General features: G+C 37.0%; 1 protein-coding gene across 2 annotated transcripts in view; it reads right to left on the reverse strand.

Annotated features, from left to right (window-relative positions):
* Positions 1 to 15,114, reverse strand: part of MAP4K3 (mitogen-activated protein kinase kinase kinase kinase 3) — a 194,259-nt gene that overhangs the window by 72,793 nt on the left and 106,352 nt on the right. For both annotated transcript variants that reach the window (XM_060117942.1, XM_060117941.1), the window contains exons 4-7: positions 13,664 to 13,728; positions 3,872 to 3,927; positions 3,235 to 3,282; positions 165 to 207 (exon numbers count right to left, since the gene is read on the reverse strand). In XM_060117942.1, coding sequence (XP_059973925.1) covers positions 165 to 207; positions 3,235 to 3,282; positions 3,872 to 3,927; positions 13,664 to 13,728 — 212 coding nt within the window. The remainder of the gene's footprint in view (positions 1 to 164; positions 208 to 3,234; positions 3,283 to 3,871; positions 3,928 to 13,663; positions 13,729 to 15,114) is intronic.

Here is a 15,114-nt window from a genome sequence, read left to right on the forward strand (position 1 = left end):
ATAGATACAGAGAGATTACATATGTCATGTCCTGCAGTGAGATTTCCACCTAAAGATATATAGATGCTGCTGAGGGAGGGGAAACCTAGCCCTATAGAGGAAAACATAAACTTACTATGTTTTGGAATAAATTTGTGCAAGTGACGAAATTCAAACTTACTTACCTAATTTCACATGACCATTATCCGTTAATAGAATGTTAGCTCCCTTCAAAGTGAGAACATTTTAGTTAAAGTAGGAAACATTTTATCAGAAAGCACATATAAAAGATTAAACATATATATTTAAAATAATCACAAGTGGCAGGCTTAAACCTAGAAATACTAACGATTTATAGTAGGCCCAATTAAAATGTTAAACCATTACATTCATAGGAAAATTTACTATCCACTTTTTAGGCAATTTGACTATCCCTACAAAATGTTCTGCCTTGCAAAAAGCTGCTATTAAAATAATATGAATGTTATTATGAAAGTGACATATTAGTTTTAATCTGAATGCTATTTTCTTACTGATCAAGCGCTGTCACTATACTAAACTGTTACCTTACAATGGCATTATTCAGTTCCTTGAATTACATGTTAAACTTCATTGCCGTTTCCTGTCCAAAACCACCAAAACACATCTCCCTTTCTAGGTACTTAACATCGGTTGAACCAATGCTAATGTGTAAGACTGAACCTTACTACTTAGTCTGTGGGGCTGTCCATCCTAATGTGTCTCTGCCCAGAGTTTGGGGCCATTCAGTACATAAACAACTAGGCACAGTCCCACAGAATTAAAATGTCACCCGTCTGCATGACCTAGCAGCATTTTTATCCACTTTAGCTTCTTGACCTAAGCTCAAAGAAGAAGGTGATAATAACGACTTCATCTTCAAAAAACTGAGAGCTTTTGGAGGAGGTAGAAATACTGCCTCTCAAAGGTACTACAGGCTCCCCACCCCTACCCCACCTTTGGGCAACTTTTAAATGAGGAAGCAAAAGTAATCCGCTATGGTTCAGGATGCAATCAATTTTGTAAGTATAAGTTCGGGGTAACAAATACTAGGAAACCCCTTCCAGCCCCCAAAAGAGGAAGAAATAACCCAAACCTGCACCCCTTGATATTACTGCAACTCTAAGGAGTAATGGGAGAAATGAGAAAAAGGAAAAAGAAACTAGAGTAGGGATTTCAACTTGAATTAGGCCCTAGCTATCTAGACTTCTGCCAGAGTCTTCAGTTTGGTCTTTCTCCAGCTCCAGATTAATTTTTCTAAATTACAGTTTACATCATGTCACCTGCACTTATGATGCGTTCTTCCATCCATCCATCTAGGTGTCCATTCATCCCTCTCTGAGAGACTACTAGTAACCAGATGCTACTTCAAGCTCTGGGGTTATAGTAATGAAAAAGTTCCAGCTCTCAAGGAGTTTACATCTAAGCAGGAGAGAAAGAAAATCTAAAAACGAACACACACACACACACACACACACACACACACACACACACAGATGAATGAATGAATGAACCAATAAATGATTCAAAGCCAGGTAGAGATAAGCACTCTGAAGATAAAGCAGGAAGGGAAGGCCTCCCTAAGGCAGGGATATTTAAGCAGAGATCTAGTTGAAGAGAGGATGCAGAGTCATGCCAAAATCTAGAAGAACATTCCAGAAAGAGGTAACAGCAAATACAAAGTCCTGGAACCAGAATGAACTCAACATATTCCAGGAACTCCAAGTTTAGTGTGCCTAGAACAGAATGAGTAAAACGAAGAAGAGTATGAGATGAGGTCGGAGAGGAAAGGAGGGGCCAGATCATGCATAACCTTAATGGCCACGGTAAAAACATCTGAATACTGTACTGAGTATGATGGGAAGCCAACGGTGGTTTATAAGCAGGAGAGTGACAAGATCTGATTTACAAAGGTCACTTTGGTGTGAGGTAGAGAACTGACTGTAGGATCACTCAAGAATGGGAACAGAGAGACCAGTTAGAAGGCTATTCCAGAAGTCCAGGTGACATATAATATAATGGTGGCTTAGACAGGGTAGAAATAGTGGTGATGGCTAGAATCTATCCAATTAGGCCCAAACTCTGAAGTCCAGCACACGAGTTCTTGCATAATGGAGCACCAAACCTCCTGGCCAACACCATCTCCTATCACTCTCCTACATTCTCTTCTCTTCAATTATATGGTGCAGCCTTTATACCCCCTAAAATGACCCCACACTTTCTGACCTCCGTATCTTTGCTCACACTGTTCCTTCTGCTTAGAAGGCACTCCAACTTCCATTTCTGACAAAAATCTATCAATCCTTCCAGATCATTTAAGTGCCAATGACACAGAATCTTTCTTGATACACTTATCTTCTTAGGATCTCTCCCACCTTTGAATCCAAGGCTCTTTGCTTATGTCTTTTAAGTGGTTTATGAACAATACTTAAAGTAGAGGATTTCAGCAGGTGATCTGAGAGTCCAGTGAAATTTCATGCAAAATTTGAAGGCATGTGCATAAGAGCATTTTTGGAGGAGAGAGTCCATGGCTTTCATCAGAGACTCAAAGAGCACATGATTCCCACACCCACATACCCCGCAAAAAAGTGTTAGAACCTTTATGTTAGAGAAAACAAAAGGGGGAAAGAAAAAGCAGGAGGTAAGATGAATGAGGAAGAAGAAAAGAAAAGAAAAAATAAACGAACAGAGAAAATATCCAGGCTGGGAAGACGGCAGTATCTTTGGAAATAACCTCAGAGTCCTACGATAGGGGTGGTTTACCATGGCATGCCCCGTGTACCTGCTCTCCTCTGCCAGTTAAAGACCAGCAGAAAAGGTCAAGGCTTAGTTTATCCATTTTTATACATTATTAATGACAGCTCCTTAAGATTGCCAAAGTTTACTACAATATTCAAAGCATGAAATTTCCTAAAGACTGTAACTTAATGGAAGCTATGGACCTAATTTACATTTTATAAATAACTAACTACAAATAAGCTAAAATGTGTTATTAAAACATGAATCCACAATTGTACACTTTAAAAGGGTGAATTTTATTGTATGTGAACTGTATCTCAATAGAGCTGCTATAAAAAAATTAATAAACCCCTCAAAGTATCACTCAATTTTATTATAGTAACATATTAAGACAACAAATTCATCAAATAGAATAACTAATATAATTTTGCTCAACAGTTTGGGGTCAGAATATTTAAAAATTAAGAGAGGGCCATTAGGTAAACATATGATATATACCTTTATATCCCTGTGCATTTTTCCTTTACTGTGAAGATAGTATAATCCCTGGAGTTTCAAAAAAAAAGAAAAATTAACAAGACTTTACTACAGAACACACTTTGGGATTTAAAGTCATCAATGAGTAGTATTCTGACTTATTTATTTACTCATTACAGAAAGCACTAGTGATAATCACTTTATTTTACCAGAGTATCCGAAAAGATAAAAGAATTGAGAAAATAAGAGGCAGAGCTCAGTTTGAACCACTAATTTTCCTAAGAGAAATAATTTTCACTAAACTCTGCAAATAGTTTGAAATAACGTTTTAAAAGTAAATATCCAATTAGTATCAGAATGAGTTTCAATCCCATAAGAATGCTTAATTTTCAAGCCTTTCTTTGGTATTAAGAGGAATATAAAAATAAATAACAAGTCCATAGTGCTTAAATTTTAGGAGGTACATTATGATACTGAAGCTTTAACGTGTTTATTTGCAAATATAATTTGAGTTTACTACACAACTTTGAAATGTATTAAATTCAAGAGTTTACCAAACTAGAATATTTAAATCCTTACTCTGCTTAACAGGTAATGCACAATAATTAAACATTTAGTTTAATAAAGAACATTACTTTTTAATTAACATTGAATTTACCTGTAGTGTTTCTCTGCTAACATATGCAATTTGCAGTTCTGACAGAGGTCCCGTTACTATAAGAGGAGAAAATTAATGTTAATAAAATTAGTCAAATATGTTTTTCAATAAGAGACAAAGTTTACAAGTTCCACTAAGCAATAGACTTAATATACTTAAATTCTACTAAAAAGTAAGCTCCATGAGGGCAGGAATTTTTTAAAATCTGATTTGCTCATTCTATCCCCAGTGTTTAGAACAGTGCCTGGCATGGAAAAGCTACTCAGTAAATGTTTGTGGAATGAATAAAACATTGAAATAGTCACTGAAATTAATTACATTTTCATTTTTACACCTGATCATATTACCTCTTAAATGTTAAAAGAAAGAAAGCATGGCCAAGACGTTTAGCTAGTTTTTATTAAAGCTTTTCTAAAAAACTGACATGTAACATGTATTATTGACGAGGTTAAAAATCAACACTTTTTCCCTAAAATTATTAGCTTTATAGATATAAAATTAATACATGTTCAATATAAAAAATTCCAATCAACAGAGACAGGTCTTTTCCTTATCCAAACCAGTATTACTCAATAATAAACAATACCAATAGTTTGGCCTATAGTCTACCAGATGACTTAATGCATAGATGTTTTATATAGTACAGGTATGTAGTGCACAAACACATAAACATAAATGGAATCATATCACACATACAATTCTGAAACTTGCCTTTTCACTTATCATGGACATCTTTCCATGTCAATATACATAGCTTAATCATATAATATTTGAATATTTCCTTTGTGCACATCTTTCGACTATGAAAAACATTTAAGTAGTTTTCTCTTTCTCACTATTAAATCACTTTAGAATAAAGAAGTAAGTTAGGAGGGAAAAACTATTCTAGAAACTGAATCAAATTCCAACCATGAAATCACGTGCTAGACAGTGATCTCCCATTTACCTAAACTTAACAGCTTTGTAAAAATGCGTGGTTCAGAGTACTTGTATTTTACAATTGTGGAAGAGAGAAATCTGTTTCACTTAGATTCTTTTGGGGACAAGGCTAAGTTTAAATGAGGATAAACCATATAGTAACTAACTTCTGTGGCTTGTAAGCCTACTCTCATCCAGTAAGACAGGCCTTCTTGAGATGTGTGTTCCCACAATACAGCAAATAAGATAACCTGAAAACCCTGAAAGTAACACCAGGAAAAAGAATTTTAAATAATCTTTTAAATGCCTAGCTAAGCTCATAAACAGTAAGAGACTTGTCCAGAAGCCAAACGCAAAAACGAAAATGAAAAACAGAATGGTAAAAATGACAAATAGTCTAGTTGTCTCTTAGGGGAAGGCCAATCTTAGTAAGCTAGGGCTTTAGTTTTATCCCCTACATGGGCACAGAAGAAAAGGTTACAGCTCTGCAGAGGAAGAGTTAAAACAAACACCCACATAAAACCAGAATCCTCAAAAAATAGTGGACTAGCACCAGGAGATGACTAGGGATTTGTGTGTCACGGCCTGGGATCTGGACAAGAGAAAAAATGTTTCCTCTTAGAATTTAAAAGGCCTCTTCTTCACTCAGGTTTAGGGTTCAAATACAGATAGAAAACAATGAGGTCACTGGGGTCCCAGGGAAAAAAAAATTCAACACTGTCGGAAGGACACACTCTCAAAAGCCATACAGAATTCCCCCTGAAGATAATCTCAAAATTATGAAACAAATGAGAAAAAAATTCACCATAAATGATATAACAGAATGCATAAAGTTGTTAAAGGACAATATTAAACAGAACGAAAAATGTTCAGTGAAAAATAGAGACAAAAAATCTATTATGTTGGAACAACAAAAGGTTCTAATGTTAGTTCTCAAAGAAAAAGTAAACAAAAGGAGAGGAGAAGGAACTCATGAAAAAATGTAAAGTCAAAAGTTGCCCTGCTGCCCTCACCCTTGTGGTCAAAATATGTCCATGAATTCTCTAATACATCCCCCTCAAGAGCTGGAACTTAATTCCCTTCCTGAGTGTGGGCTGGACAGAAATGACTTGCTTCTAAAGAAAAAATTGTGGTGGTAGTAACAGAATGCAAATCCTGAGACTACATCATAAAAGGTTTTATGGCTTCCTCCTTGCTCTCTGGCATCATTTCCTCTGGGAGAAGCCAGCTGCCATCCTGTGAAGACACTCAAGCTGTCCTATAGCGAGATCCTTGTGGCAAGGAATTGAGACCTCCTGCCAATAGCCATGTAAGTGAATCATCTTGAAAGCAAATCCTCCAACCTTCGTCAAGCCTTCAGATGACTATAGTTCCAGCCAAGAGCTTGACTGCACCCTCATGAGTGACCATGAGCTAGAATCATCCAGTTTTCAGACATTTGGTCCTGCCCCAAACCTCCCTAAGACTTTTGGTCCCAGCAAAAGGCTCTTGATATTTGTTCATATTTGGTCCTGCCCAAAATGTCCGTAAGACATTGGGTCCGTGCCAAAAGATCCTTGATATCTGGTCCTGTCCAAAACCATGTGGCATGAACCAAATACGCTCATGGACATTCTGGACAGGACAAAATTTCAAGGATTTTTGGCATGGACCAAATGTCTTATGCATGTTTTGCCCTGTCTTGCAAGGGAAATCACCCAGTTAAGCCATTCTTGAATTCTTGACCCTTAGTAACTGAGATAATAAATGTTTGTTTTAAGATGACAAATTTTAAGATCATTGTTATACAGCAATAGATAACTAATATAGTTCTCCTTTCAGGAGAGTTAAATTTAAAACAATCATTTGGAGTAAATGATGGAATTAAGGACATAAGAGAAAATATAAAATTTGGCTTAATGGTACTTTATAAATAAGTGGAAATAATTTTAAAAAGGAGGCTTTAATCAAAAAAATTTTGCATGATGGATCAAATTTGGTTTGTATACACCAGCAAAGAAACAAACAAAAACCCACAAGCACTGTGGTAATTAGAAAAGTAGAACTTGTCTTTCACCAAATAAGGTAATCCAGGATATTTATTCTACTCCCCATAGAATGACAACATGATGAAATAGAGAGAGGAGAGGAGGAAAGAGACACGCACAGAGAGAAATGGAGGTATATGTTTTATATGGCGATGCAAGTAGACAGCAGTGTAGACTACAGCCAAAGAGGAGTATACGTTGCCATGAGGAGGTTATCTGGTAGAAACCTGGGTGCAATCAAAGGTGTGCATACAGAGAAAGACAGGGTTTGGGGCTGCATATAAGCCTGTATATTCTCAGCATGCATGTTTGAGAGCATCCAAGTTAATACGAAATTATTTCTTCCACTGACCCAGTTGCTATATAAACAAATCAGTACTAACAGATTCATATTACCATGTTACTTCCATCAGAGGGTTGAAATGGAATAACAATCATGACAACCTATCTCTGTAACTAAATTGGCTTTCTTGCTTCTTAATGAAGAAAACAGAATCAGATGCCTAAGACCAATCATGTATATCTGATGGGATTACCAAACAATCTAAGACTAAAAAATAAGTATGCTTAAATAAACTAAAGATATAAAAGAAGGGATGAAAAATTACAAGGAAAGAATAAGACAAAAAATGGAAAGAGATGTGAAATAGAACCAAATAATTTCTAGAAATGAAAAATATGGTCACCAAATTAGGTGTACAATCAGTGAACCGGAAGATGGTTATGAGTACCCTCAGTGCTCTGAGGGATTAAAAAGTGGAAAAATGAAGCTCACTTTAAGAGACATGGAGAGTTAATGTACATTGAACTGAAATTCTAGAAGGAGAGATCAGAGAACCTGAAGGAGAAAATATTTGAAGGGATAATAATTGATCATTGTCAGACTTGATAAAAGAACTAAAATCTTGGATGTAAGCACTTCAAGTCCCAAGCAGGAAAAGTAAATCTACATTTAGATACTAGAAGCACCAGAAATAAAGAGAAAAATCTTAAAAGCAATTACAAAGAAAGGAAGATTACCTGTAAAGGATCAAGTCAGCAGAAGGTACCAACAACTACAGAAACTAGAAGACAATAGTGCAGCATCTTCGAAATGCTAACAAAAATACCTGTCAATGGAGAAAATGTGCCTATGTCCACTTAAACTATCATTTGAGAATGAGGATCAATGACTGAGAGTTTACCACTAGAGGCCTAGCTGAAAAAAACTTCAGGAAGAAGGAAATTAAATCAGTAAGTGTGGAAACAATAGTAGAGAAATCAGTCCAAATGAAGACAAAAAAAGGGGAAAATAGCTTTTTGAATTTATAACAAGCTTCCAGAAATACCATGTATGTTCTGCAATGCAAAATGATGACAAATATTTCTCAATTTTCACTAAATCTTTGAAATCAAAATGTCATTAATAAAAAGGAAAATTTTCTCAAATATGAAGAATAGCCACACACCTAAAAAAATATATTCTCAGAAAATAGTTTTTTTTTCTTGCTTCCTTTGCCATAGATTAGTTGACCATAGGTGTGTGGGTTCATCTCTGGGCTTTCTATCATGTTTCACTGATGTATATTTCTGTTTTTGTGCCAGTACCATACTATCTTGATTACTGTAGCTTTGTAGTATAGCCTGAAGTCAGGGAGTCTGATTCCTCCAGCTCCGTTTTTTTTTTTTTTTTTTTTTTTTTGAGGTACGCGGGCCTCTCACTGTTGTGGCTTCTCCCGTGGTGGAGCACAGGCTCAGCAGCCATGGCTCATGGGCCTAGCTGCTCCGCGGCACGTGGGATCTTCCCAGACCGGGGCATGAACCCGCATCCCCTGCATCGGCAGGCGGACTCTCAACCACTGCGCCACCAGGGAAGCCCCAGTTCTGTTATTTTTTTCTCAAGATTGCTTTGGCTATTTGAGGTCTTTTGTGTCTCCATACAAATTTTAAGATTTTTTGTTCTAGTTCCATAAAAAATGCCATTGGTAATTTGATAGGGATTGCACTGAATCTGTAGACTGCTATGGGTAGTATAGTCATTTTCACAATATTGATTCTTCCAATCCAAGAACATGGTATATCTCTCCATCTGTTTGTGTTATTTTTGATTTCTTTCATCAGTGTCTTAAGTTTTCTGAGTACAGGTCTTTTACCTCCTTAGGTAGGTTTATTCCTAGGTATTTTATTCTTTTTGCTGCAGTGGTGAATGGGATTGTTTCCTAAATTTCTCTTTCTGATCTTTCGTTGTTAGTGTACAGGAATGCAAGAGATTTCTGTGCATTAATTTTGTATCCTGTAACTTTACCAAATTCATTCATTAGCTCTAGTAGTTTTCTGGTGTCATCTTTAGCATTTTCTATGTATAGTACCATGTCATCTGCAAACAGTGACAGTTTTACCTCTTTTCCAAGTCGAATTCCTTTTATTTTTCTTCTGGTTACTGTGGCTAGGACTTCCAAAACTGCTGAATAAGAGTGGTGAGAGTGGACATTCCTGTCTTGTTCCTGATTTTAAAGTAAATGCTTTCAGTTTTTCACCACTGAGAATGATGTTTGTCGTGGGTCTGTCATATATGGCCTTTATTATGTTGAGGTAGGTTCCCTCTATGCCCATTTTCTGGAGAGGTTTTTTTTTTAAAAATAAATTTACTTATTTATTTGTTTTTGGCTGCACTGGGTCTTCATTGCTGCACGTGGGTTTTCTCTACTTGTGGTGAGCCAGGGCTACTCTTTGTTGTGGTGTGTGGGCTTCTCGTTGTGGTGGCTTCTCTTGTTGTGGAGCACGGGCTCTAGGTGCGTGGGCTTCAGTAGTTGTGGTACGTGGGCTTCAGTACTTGTGGCGCGCAGGCTCAGTAGTTATGGCACACGGGCTTAGTTGCTCCATGGCATGTGGGATCTTCCCGGACCAGGGCTCAAACCCATGTCCCCTGCATTGGCAGGCAGATTCTTAACCACTACGCCACCAGGGAAGCCCTCTGGAGAGTTTTAATCATAAATGTGTGTTAAATTTTGTCAAAAGTTTTTTCTGCATCTATTGAGATGATCAGATGGTTTTTATTCTTCAATTTGTTAATGTGGTGTATCACATTGACTGATTTGTGTATACTGAAGAAACCTTGCATCCCTGGGATAAATCCCACTTGATCATGGTGTATGATCCTTTTAATGTGCTGTTGGATTTTGTTTGCTAGTACTTTGTTGAGGATTTTTGCATCTATATTCATCAGTGATACTGGTCTGTAATTTCTTCTTTTTTGTAGTATCTTCATCTGGTTTTAGTATCAGAGTGATGGTGGCCTTGTAGAATGAGTTTGGGAGTGTTCCTTCCTCTACAATATTTTGAAAGAGTCTGAGAAGGATGGGTGTTAGCTCTTCTCTACATGTTTGACAGAATTCACCTCTGAAACCATCTGGTCCTGGACTTTTGTGTCTTGGAAGATTTTCAATCACAGTTTCAATTTCAGTGCTTGTGACTGGTCTGTTTATATTTTCTATTTCTTCCTGGTTCAGTCTTGGAAGGTTGTGCTTTTCTAAGAATTTGTCCCTTTCTTCCAGGTTGTCCATTTTATTGGCATAGAGTTGCTTGTAATAGTCTCTTAACGATGCTTTGTATTTCTACGGGGTCTGTTGTAACTTCTCCTTTTTCATTTCTAATTTTATTGATTTGAGTCCTCTCCCTCTTTTTCTTGATGAGTCTGGCTAAAGGTTTATCAATTTTGATTATCTTCTCAAAGAACCAGGTTTTAGCTTCATTGATCTTTGCTACTGTTTTCTTTGTTTCTATTTCATTTATTTCTACTCTGATCTTTATGATTTCTTTCCTTCTACTAACTTCGGGTTTTGTTTGTCTTCTTTCTCTAGTTCCTTTAGGTGTAAGGTTAGACTGTTTGAGATTTATCTTTTTTCTTGAGGTGGATTGTACTGCTATAAATTTCCCTCTTAAAACTGCTTTTGCTGCATCCCATAGGTTTTGGGTCATCGTGTTTTCATTGTCATTTGTCTCTAGGTATTTTTTTATTTCCTCTTTGATTTCTTCAGTGATCTCCTGGTTATTTAGTAGTATATTATTTAGCCTCCATGTGTTTATGTTTTTTACGTTTTTTTTCCCTGTAATTGATTTTTAATCTCATAGTGCTGTGGTCGGAAAAGATGCTTGATACGATTTCAGTTTTTTAAAATTTACCAAGGCTGGATTTGTGACCTAAGATGTGATCTATCTTGGAGAATGTTCCATGTGCTCTTGAGAAGAAAGTGTAATCTGCTGTTTTGGGATGGAATGTCCTATAAATATCAATTAAATCTATCTGGTCTACTGTGTCATTTAAAGCTTTTGTTTCCCTATTAATTTTCTGTCTGGATGATCTGTCCATTGGTGTAAGTGAGGTGTTAAGTACTCCACTATTACTGTGTTACTGTCAATTTCCTCTTTTATAGCTGTTAGCATTTGCCTTATGTACCGAGGTGCTCCTATTTTGGGTGCACATATATTTATAATTGTTGCATCTTCTTCTTGGATTGATCCGTTGGTCATTATGGAGTGTCCTTCCTTGTCTCTTGTAACATTTTCTATTTTAAAGTCTATTTTATCAGATATGAGTATTGCTACTCTAGCTTTCTTTTGATTTCCACTTGCATGGAATATGTTTTTCCATCCCCTCACTTTCAGTCTGTATGTGTCCCTAAGTCTTTAGTGGGTCTCTTTTAGACAGCATATATACAGGTCTTGTTTTTATATCCATTCAGCGAGCCTGTGTCTTTTGGTTGGAGCATTTAATCCATTCACATTTAAGGTAATTATCAATATGTATGTTCCTATTACCTTTTTCTTAATTGTTTTTGTAGGTCCTTTTCTTCTCTTGTGTTTCCCACTTAGAGAAGTTCCTTTAGGATTTCGTGTAGAGCTGGTTTGGTGGTGCTGAATTCTCTTAGCTTTTTCTTGTTTGTAAAGCTTCTGATTTCTCTGTCAAATCTGAATGAGAACCTTGCTGGGTAGAGTATTCTTGCTTGTAGGTTCTTCACTTTTATCACTTTAAATATATCATGCCATTCCCTCTGGCTTGTAGAGTTTCTGCTGAGAAATCAGCTGTTAACCTTATGGGAGTTCCCTTGTATGTTATTTGTTGTTTTTCCCTTGTTGCTTTTAATAATTTTTGTCTTTAATTTTTGTCAATTTGATTGCAATGTGTCTCTGTGTGCTTCTCCTTGGGCTTCTCCTGTCTGGGACTCTCTGAGCTTCCTGGGCTTGGGTGGTTATTTCCTTTCCCATGTTAGAGAAGTTTCTGACTATAACCTTTTGAAATATTTTCTCAGGTCCTTTCTCTCTCTCTTCTCCTTCTGGGGCCCCTATAATGTGATTGTTGGTGCATTTAATGTTGTCCCAGAGGTCTCTTAGGCTGTCTTCATTTCTTATCATTCTTTTTCTTTATTCTGTTCCATGGTAGTGATTTCCACCATTCTGTCTTCCAGGTCACTTATCCATTCTTCAGCCTGAGTTATTCTGCTACTGATTTCTTCTAGTGTATTTTTCATTTCAGTTATTTTATTGTTCATTTCTGTCTGTTGGTTCTTTAATTCTTCTAGGGTTTGTTAAACATTTCTTGCATCTTCTCGATCTTTGTCCATTCTTTTTCTGAGGTCCTGGATCATCGTCACTGTCATTATTCTGAATTCTTTTTCTGGAAGGTTGACTATCTCCACTTCATTTAATTGTTTTTCTGGGGTTTTATACTGTTCCTTCATCTTGGACATAGTCCTCTGCCTTTTAATTTTGTCTGTCTTTCTGTGATTGTGGTTTTTGTTCCGCAGGCTGCAGGACTGTAGTTCTTCTTGCTTCTGCTGTCTGCCCTTCACTTTTTTTTTTAATACATTTGAAACATTGTTTTATTTTTATTGATTGATTGATTGATTGATTGATTGATTGATTGCCTGTGTTGGGTCTTTGTTGCTGTGTGTGGGCTTTCTCTAGTTGTGGCGAGCGGGGCTTACTCTTTGTTTTGGTGCACGGGCTTCACAGTGCAGTGGCTTACCTTGTTGCAGAGCATGGGCCCTACAAACGTGGGCTTCAATAGTTGTGGCACATGGGCTCAATAGTTGTGGCAGCTGGGCTTAGGTGATCTGCAGCGTGTGGGATCTTCCCAGACCAGGGCTCAAACCCATGTCCACTGCAACGGCAGGTTGATTCTTAACCACTGTGCCACCAGGGAAGTCTCAGAAATAACTATTCATGAAGCAGAAATGTTCCTATGTTTTTCCTTCTGGCTTTCTTTTGGCCATGTGGCCCGGCATGCAGTATCCTAGTTCCCCAACCACGGATCCAACCTGTGCCCCTTGCAGTGGAAGTGTGGAGTCTTAACCACTGGACCACCAGGGAAGTCCCTCCTTCTGGCTTTCAAGGCTCTCTAGATCTGACCACACTCTCCAAATACACCCCAGATAGACCAGTGAGAGTGATCTAACATGTCACACCTTCCCATCACTGTGCTGCTGTTTCAACTCCTGGAGTATACTTGTGTCTCTTCTTTGTATCCATGGTTTACCTATCTTTTAAAGACCAATTTAAAGCCCACTTTCTTCATTAAGCCTTCTAAAACAGTTCCAGAAAATCTATCCTTTCCTGTTTCCTATTCCAACTGAACTAACTATATATAATATGCCTTCTTTAGAATTAGCAAATAATTCAACTGCGTGTAATTTCTCAACTTATAAAGTGAATGCTCCTTTCGTCTGTATATATCTTAAATTTCCTTATGTATTCAAATAGCATAATGATAAAACACACTTTCCTCAAAACAACATTAATGTTTAACATAGTAAATAACTATATTTTAAGAAATTCTACTTAATCTCTTTCACATATACTTTGGTCTTACCATGATAAATATCCTGTAAAGAACCACCTCCACAAAACTCCATGCAAATCCAAAGTTTATCTCGCCTATAAAAAGAAAATAAGCATTATCACATTTTCATGATTAAAGTTATTTTAAGTAACAAGTATTTTAAGGTCGTATGCCAATACCTTGAAAAACCACATAAATGCAATGTGCTAAGAGAAAAGCTAATATCTATGAGTAAACGAATTACTTAACATCATGTGTTACTATAACTCAACCCAAGGTTTTAATCCTTAAAATACACGATTTGTAGGATGTAAAGATGTCATTTGGCACATCCAAATGAGAGAAAATGTCCCTTTAGTTAAAAAGTCCCCTCCCTCACAGTTTATCCATCTACCCTATGACTGCATTATAAAAGTTAAATGTTAATTAAAGGGTTCATACCAAAAATTACATAGGGAAGATTCATCAGAGAATAGCCAATACATCTCAAAGTATATCACTTTGGTAGCTTTTCTCATTGACAAAACAGACAAAATGTAAACTTTACCCTCATATCTAGACTCAACAAAGATCTTTCCAAAATAACCTTTGTTAAAAATTTATCACTCACTTGTCTTTAGTAGCATTTCTCTTTCACATTCACATTATAAGACAGCATAACCACATAGTCACAGGAGAAATAATTAGCAAAGCCATAATCACTTATTCCTTTGTTGAATCATTCATTACTTCATCTCAAAATGTAACAGGAAACGTACTATTCTTGGGGGGCAGAGATGGAATAGAAAGTCTCTGAACTCAGCAAGCTCAGTCTAACACAGAAGAAAGATTCTGCCTTAATAATATGTTGGTGTCTCTTACCACTGCATTCACAGTGCCTAGAAGGATACCAGTAAATGAATATTTATTTCATAAATGAATGAATGCATGAGTAATTGAAATAATAAACAAACAGATTAGATCCAGGGTCAGCAAATTATGGCCAGTGGGCCAAATCTAGCCTGTCGCCTGATTCTGTATAACCCAGGGACTATGAATGGTTTTCATATTTTTATTTATTTATTTTTTTTGCGGTACGTGGGCCTCCCACTGCCGCGGCCTCTCCCGTTGCAGAGCACAGGCTCCAGACGCGCAGGCTCAGTGGCCATGGCTCACGGGCCCAGCCACTCCGCGGCATGTGGGATCCTCCCGGACTGGGGCACAAACCCACGTCCCCCACACCAGCAGGCAGACTCTCAACCACTGCGCCACCAGGGAAGCCCATGGTTTTCATATTTTTAAACGGTTAGGGAGGGTTTTCCAAAGAAGAATATTATTTCTTGACATGTGACAATTCTGTGAAATTCAAATTTTAGTGTCCATGTAAAGTTATATTGGAATACAGTCACACTCATTCATTTACATATTATCTATGTCTGTTTTTGTACTAAAACAGCAGAGGTGAGCAACTGTGACAGAGAGAAACATACAAAGTCCACAAA

Source organism: Mesoplodon densirostris, chromosome 14, assembly GCF_025265405.1.
Source record: "Mesoplodon densirostris isolate mMesDen1 chromosome 14, mMesDen1 primary haplotype, whole genome shotgun sequence".
Classification (NCBI taxonomy): Eukaryota; Metazoa; Chordata; class Mammalia; order Artiodactyla; family Ziphiidae; genus Mesoplodon; species Mesoplodon densirostris.